At 40.8% G+C, this 7,018-nt stretch overlaps 1 protein-coding gene across 1 annotated transcript in view; it reads right to left on the bottom strand.

Moving 5' to 3' along the window:
• LOC136827749 (uncharacterized) overlaps positions 1-7,018 on the bottom strand; it is a 51,432-nt gene that overhangs the window by 2,742 nt on the left and 41,672 nt on the right. The window contains exons 7-11 of the mRNA XM_067085209.1: positions 5,956-6,181; positions 4,517-4,758; positions 3,350-3,519; positions 1,969-2,213; positions 74-187 (exon numbers count right to left, since the gene is read on the bottom strand). Of these exons, the coding sequence (XP_066941310.1) occupies positions 74-187; positions 1,969-2,213; positions 3,350-3,519; positions 4,517-4,758; positions 5,956-6,181 (997 nt within the window). The remainder of the gene's footprint in view (positions 1-73; positions 188-1,968; positions 2,214-3,349; positions 3,520-4,516; positions 4,759-5,955; positions 6,182-7,018) is intronic.

The raw sequence follows: 7,018 nt of genomic DNA, 5'->3' as shown, positions 1-7,018 counted from the left end.
CTCTCTCTCTCTCTCTCTCTCTCTCTCTCTCTCTCTCTCTCTCTCTCTCTCTCTCTCTCTCTCTCTCTTTTACCTCAATGTAATTCAGATCTCTCAAGGGGCTGAGATTCTTGTACCTCAGCCTTGTGTCGGACCATTCTATTTTCATCGTGAAGTCTACAATCAACTTCATGTCTCGAATGTTGATCTGAAATCAGACAAAAATGAACGTCCTCGTGATATCTGGCATTATATAATTGACCATATTTAATTTGACAACAATGACAGTAACGATATGAATATGATAAATGCGAAAAACTGACAAACAGAATAACAAAAATTGTTACGTGGGTTTCATCAGTGTTTGATATGCCATATACTTGACCATACTTGATGCTAATATAGATAGGTACTTACTGCCAGTGCATCCTGTTACGATGCTTGAACCTTACATTAATTGTTTTAAAGCTGTCAACATTATTTTGAGACTATTATAATGGAATTGTCCAAGATTTAAATGGTAATTGGAAGCAGACAGGTGGTCAATCAGGGCCCCCGAAATTTCTACGTAAGAAAGACATGAACGCAAGGCGAGGTATTTTAGAAAACTGATTGATTGATTGATTGATTTAGAGATTTCAGGCATACATGCCAAGCACTGGGGCAACTAAGGCCATTCAGTGCTGAAGCGGAAATTGACAGTAAAAGTTTGAAAGGTGTAACAGGAGGAAAACCTCGCAATTGCACTATGAATCATTTGTTAGGAGAGGGTGGACAGTAAGATGGAAGAAAGAGAATATGAACGGAAATACAGTAAAAGGAATGAAAGCAGTTGCAGCTAGGGGACGAAGGGACCCTGCAAAGATCCTTAAGTAATGCCTACATTGCACCGCATGAGGTGCACTGACGGCACTAACCCCCTACGGGAGTATTTTAGAAGAGCAGCGTCCTCTGGGAGCAAGAGCGCCAGGTTGTAACAAACAGAATGTAGAGAGCTCTAGATGACAAGGCGGATGGAACCCAAAAGCAGATTAAGGCCTTCCACTAATCAGAGGCAACTGCCATGCCCATGTCTACATCTGGGCATCACGTATGGAGGACAGAAATCCATGCCAAGGCGGAGGCACAAGAATAGAAAAGACCCTCAGCCCTGCCGATTTTAACTTTGTGTCATTCCTCCGTTCATACCCCTTGGTCCGAGTTAAAGTTACTTACTTTGCTTCACTTTGTTTCACTTTGTTTGGTTTTATGTACAGCCCTCCACAAGGATAATTCCTTCTCTGGGGGCCCTTGTACGTTTTCAAAATAAGGTGCTTCTTATATATTTTATAATTGTCTTTCAGTGTTTTTCGTCAGTATCGTAGCTCCTTAGTAGTAGGATATTACAATTCTCGCTCTCCAAGGTTCTGCTATCCATTTGTTGTAGCTTAGGCTTTTTCTGTTTGCTGTATTAGAAGTACAGAAATTTCTCAATTCTGAATTGAGAAATCATACCAGAGTGTGAGAGACTTCGTGAGGGCAGAAACAATCGATTATCCTGTGGAGCCAGAGATTCCGGAAAGGTTTCTCCTTGACACAAACTACGTAAACTGACCTCACAGTGACCTGCGTGCAGTGATGAGAGAGCAATACCAAGAAGACGGGACTTCGAGTGGTCATAAATTTAAGCAGGTTGGCCTAATCTATTCTCCCTTTCCTGGTGCGCTTTCTTTTCTCCCTCCTTCCTTTACCTATCAAGAATGGGTTTCCATTCTAAGCACAAACCACCCCCCTTGCTATCTCACCCCTACCCAGCCTCAACCCCAAGGCAAACTCAGCATGGCAGGACCTGCAGAGAACTCTGTATTACGTGACCTGAGAAGATTTCGGCATGTTAATGTCTCTGGCCTATACTATAACCTGGTGGTTTGGCTGATGTAATTCTAACTAGATGATTTTCTGACATATGATGTAACAAGGTGCTTCCTGTACAAAAACAGCAAACATTACCTTGGAAAAACCTTGAATGCCAAGGCTGGCGTTAAGGAGGAGGGCACTTCCAGGCTGCACTCCAGGGGGCGGAAGGGCTCCAAGATAGTCAGCTGGTTTCCAGAGTTTTTCGCAGCCAACTTCGTCGCTGTTGTCTGGGCAGTCCACTCGCTGGTCGCACCGCTGCGACAAGTTAACGCAGCTGCCATCGTTGCAGCTGTATTCCCATTCATAGCACGCTGACAGCGACAGCTGCATCGATGTGTCTGGAATACAACGATAAAAATAAAAACTATGGACGGTGTTTTCGACAGAAAGATCGATAGGACTAGCTTGTACTGGAGCTTTCCGTCACAAAACCCCAGGAACGACAAATCGTGATCTTTTTGTACAGTGTATCTAGTCTCTCTTCAATGAGGTATATACAGCCTCTCTCACACACGCATACACACACACATGTGAACACTTTTATCCGATAAATAGGTAAGTAGAAATACTATGGATATTAACTGATTGTTTGATTAATATGATCAAGAAAACTACTGATTTCTTATGAGAGCTAAAACAAGACGACAGATAAATATTTTACTATAGTGAACGTTAGTTCATACGATAATAAAAGCTCCTCCCACGCCCTCGAAAAGAGTAGAACCTTAAAGCCTGCAAACATACATATCAACATCACAGGCTTTTTATATTATGCTCAAACTTTACATAAAAAACATATAAGAAAATGAATCACGGATTATGAAAGAAAAACCTCAAGAAATTGGGTAATAACCTGCAACAATTAGACAAGAAGTTGCTGGGACGATCGAAGAAATTTTAGGCAAGAGTTCCAGACGATGCTTATTCAGAAACTGCGGAGGACTTGTATGGATGCTGTACAGAATAAACTGAGAAGATTTCTAGGAAGACTATTTGAAGAGGTTGGAAGAGTTGGCGAAGTTAGTGAGAGGATGAACAGAAACTAAGGTAAGTGAGAGGAACAAGACAAAAAAAGGTGTGATGAAAAGTATAATGAAGATGCACTAGCAAAAGAAGAGAACGCTGGGATGGGTATTGCTTAAGTGACTGGAAAAAAATCCCAAATGAAAGACTGACTTAATGTATAAGTGAATGAGCTACGTGAATGATTCAATAGAATAAAGGAAAGGTTGGGGTGGGGGGGATGGTTCTAATGATCTACCTCTACCTTCTGTCAGACTTGTGAAAATGATGTTTAGCTGATGCACAGCTTGAAATTCACCAACACGCAAATGAATCAGTAAGGAAAATCTGAAAGAAAATTAAACTATTTCATTCGAAACTCAGTGAAAAAGATCTGATACCAATAAAGATCTGATACCAATAAAAACACTCCATTGTATGTGTGACTGTGTACATTTGCATCGCCACTTACTTGAGGGGTTTTGACAGATATCGAAGTCGGTCGTGGTCCACCAGGTCCTCTTGCCAAAAGGGACCTCATCATCATAGGTAAAGAATTTGGCCAGAACATTTCCAGTCCAGACGTCGAGCAGAACCCACGTTCCAACATTGTCGTACACGATGTTGTATTTTGTGAATCCTCTGAAACAAAGATTTCATTGTTAATGAAAAGACGAGGAAAGTACCACAATGATCACCTCATCTTTTGTTTATTCAGTAGAGAAGACTGTAAATTAAATATAAGAAAATCAGTCTGAAAAAATTAGGTAGCTTATTAACTATGCTTTTTAGAATCTAAATATGTAAGCACTGACTTTCATGTCAAAATGCTTCATTAAAAATTCTTAGCCTTATGTGTTTAGCGAAAAAGTTCAAATAAGACATAATTTTGCAAGTTCTCAAATGTCTCCCAAAACATATAATAGCACGGTCAAGTTATCTGTTCTGCTAACGAAGTTGGGAGGAAATGTACTAATGAGAGGACAAGAAGTACCCTCCTAAGCCTATGCATACTGCCGAGCTAGAAGGTCCTGAAACCTTCGTGGGGTCTGAAGAATCCTACCAGCTTTGGTTTTATGATAGTAAGCTAAAGACTTCAATGATCTTTCTTTTCGTGTGAGCTAAAAGGTCCTTATAGTCTTTGTGAGAGAGATGAGAATTTCCATCAGGCTTTGTGATAAGATCTCAAAGCCAGGTAAACTCTAAACCTCTGCAGACGTTTAGTCAGGTGATCTTAAAGTTTTTTAGTCTATGAAAACGAAAGTAAAATCTTCCTGCTGTTTTACTGATATGTTACTATGACAGCAAGATTTGAAGACTGAAGCTGACTTATACTTTTGTATGTCTATAGGCAAAGCTGCAATTTGCGAAAGCTTCGAGCACTCCGCCCTACTGACAGGTAATCTCAAAGCTCTTCTTTCCTTTTGCAAAAATTCAAGAAAGGAACGTAAATAGCTTCGAAAAACTTTTGATTTATCATTTCAAACACATTAGCCAACTAAGGTGACACCATCTCCCCACCATTCTCAGAGAGACATTAGCTTCTACTTTACTCTCTCTCTCTCTCTCTCTCTCTCTCTCTCTCTCTCTCTCTCTCTCTCTCTCTCTCTGAATTCCAACAGTCCTTAAGCCAACTCACCTGAATAGAATCATTTCGCCATACTGGTTCCCCATCCTGAAGAAAGTTTCGTGAAGGATGGAGTCGCATAGACCTCGCATCCTTAGCACCACGGGTTGTTGTTCTTCTTGACAGGTGGCACAGAACTTGTACGTTGAGGAGCAGGAGACGTCATGCCATTCCTCTCGGTTCGGAGGGATCTTCAAGCCTGCACATGGTCGTTTTTGTTCTGCGAGAAAGTTGCTGTAGGTCACAGGGTCGCCCTGCAAAATAAAATTATTGAGGGCAGTGAAGATGGGGAATAATAATACATAATGATAATAATAATAATAATAATAATACATAATAATAATAATAATAATAATAATATTATTATTATTATTATTATTATTATTATTATTATTATTATTATTATTATTATTATTATTAGACATCACTCATAGTCGTATACGTCATTGTCCAGCGGTACCATACACTTTTTGGACATTAGTGCCTCTGCATTTAATACTCTGGCTAATCCTTTCACAAAGTAATCTTATACCTCTCTTTCCTCTCATTTTCTAGACATTTATATTTTACACCATACTCTGTTACACTTTTAATTTCCTACTTCAAACATACTCTGCGGACAACGTATTTCACCTTCTTCCAATCTCTTCCTACTTCCCTCATTAAATTGCAAAAAATTTCCAATAGTTTTCGTACATTACAACTCTTGCCATTCTTGGCGCTCTTTTCATCCAACGACTTCGCAAGAGCTCCTACTGCTTATATGTTTGCTTTCTTTATGATTCATCTCTTCCCACATTATACCACCCTCTGTAACATCTAATTTCAAGATCCTGAACGAGTCAGCATCCACCATCCATCCGTGCTAACATTCACCTTAGGCATTTCCGCTTTCATTTACTTTCACATTTCACATCCTTTCATTTTCCAATATTAGCGTTATAATCTCTATTCCCAGTACCTATAGTACTTATCAACAATATCATTCTTTGCAAATTGTTGTGATTGTCACCAGGCAACAATGAATCAACTGCTGAGCCAACGTTATAACTTGGGTTCTTGACCCAACTTTTCCGCTGTGAACAGGTAATAGAGAAAAAATATCGTTGTGTCTTATATCTGCCTTTACAACGAACCAGCTTTCACACGCACATTCTCAACACTTCAATTTTGTCATCAAAATTCCTATTTGATATGCATACATTCTTAACACTACTGAACACTATCTCCCATTCTGTCATACGCTCATCATTTTTCATATTCATTTTCGTTCAGAATCCTTGAGAGAGAGAGAGAGAGAGAGAGAGAGAGAGAGAGAGAGAGAGAGAAGAGAGAGAGAAGAGTGGAGTAGTGGATGTATGTTTCTTGCAAGCATGCAGTTGTGGCCTAGTTAATAATCATTATGGTCATCATTCTCACTCAAATGTTTGTCCCTCCAAATGAAACCTTACATTTTGACGCGTCCATGTCCCGTCCTGGCCCCTGGTGGTCCCTAGCCACATGAAAACGGTGGCGTGGTTATGAGGCTGACACTCGTCAACGAAAGGTTCTGAACCACGGTACAAGAGACTGTTTTCTCCAGGGTTGCCAGGAAGTGCTATCGTTGACTTGAGGCTACGGCAGAGATGCTGGGCTTCCTTGTGTGTTCTCCTCTTAGGGAAGATGACGAAGTTGAAGCTAAGGAGAGAAAAATGTTACTTGAGAGAAGTGTTTTGTATTCTCACTGGAATAGTTGCGTAAAGGTGGGAGAAGAGAGTTTACTGAGGGAGAGTAAATCAAGTCTTAAAACTGAGAATCGAAAGTAATATTAACGGCGAAAGTCTAAGCAGTTTTCATATTTTTACTCAGTTACTTCCTCAACTGGCTTCCAATCCTCTTTTTGACTCACTGTCACTCTGCCTTGTGCCATATCAGCTGAATCATATATATCTTCACTGTCCAGTCCAATTGACTAGGATGTTATCTTTCCACCCTTTACTCACATTCATAAAGATCAGAGGACAACAAAAAAATATAAAAGTAGAGGAAAAACCCCATATAGACTCCACTTTTCTAACCTCAAGCCCTGAAGCAAGCGGCCACCCCTTCCCTCCTGATAAGCTCATGTACGCACGTGAGGCCTAAAAAAGTGCGGCAACGCCCCCAACCCCAAAAGGGGCGTGGCTAGCCCTCCCCTCCTGATAAGCTCATACGCATACATGAGGCCCAAAAGGCCCCCAAATAGACTCCACTATTCTGGTGGGCGTGGCCACCCCTGACCCCAAATCGACTCCATGTTGCATTATAAGCTCATGTAATGTTACGAGTCACATATTAGGGGAGGTGCCACCCATGACTCCCAAATGGACTCCGTGATGTCTTATAAGCTCCATGTGTAATGGTGACATGAACTAACATATGTACATGAGGTGCAGCTGGTGCTGCCACCCTGACTCACTGAGGTCTTATATAAGCTCATGTAACGTACATGAGGTCGGAAAGGGAGTGGGGTGCGTGGACACCGTAACTCTACGG

This window comes from Macrobrachium rosenbergii, chromosome 42 (genome assembly GCF_040412425.1).
Source record: "Macrobrachium rosenbergii isolate ZJJX-2024 chromosome 42, ASM4041242v1, whole genome shotgun sequence".
Lineage (NCBI taxonomy): Eukaryota > Metazoa > Arthropoda > Malacostraca > Decapoda > Palaemonidae > Macrobrachium > Macrobrachium rosenbergii.
The sequence above is the reverse complement of the archived record's forward strand: the minus strand, read 5'-3'. Positions and strand labels throughout refer to the sequence as shown.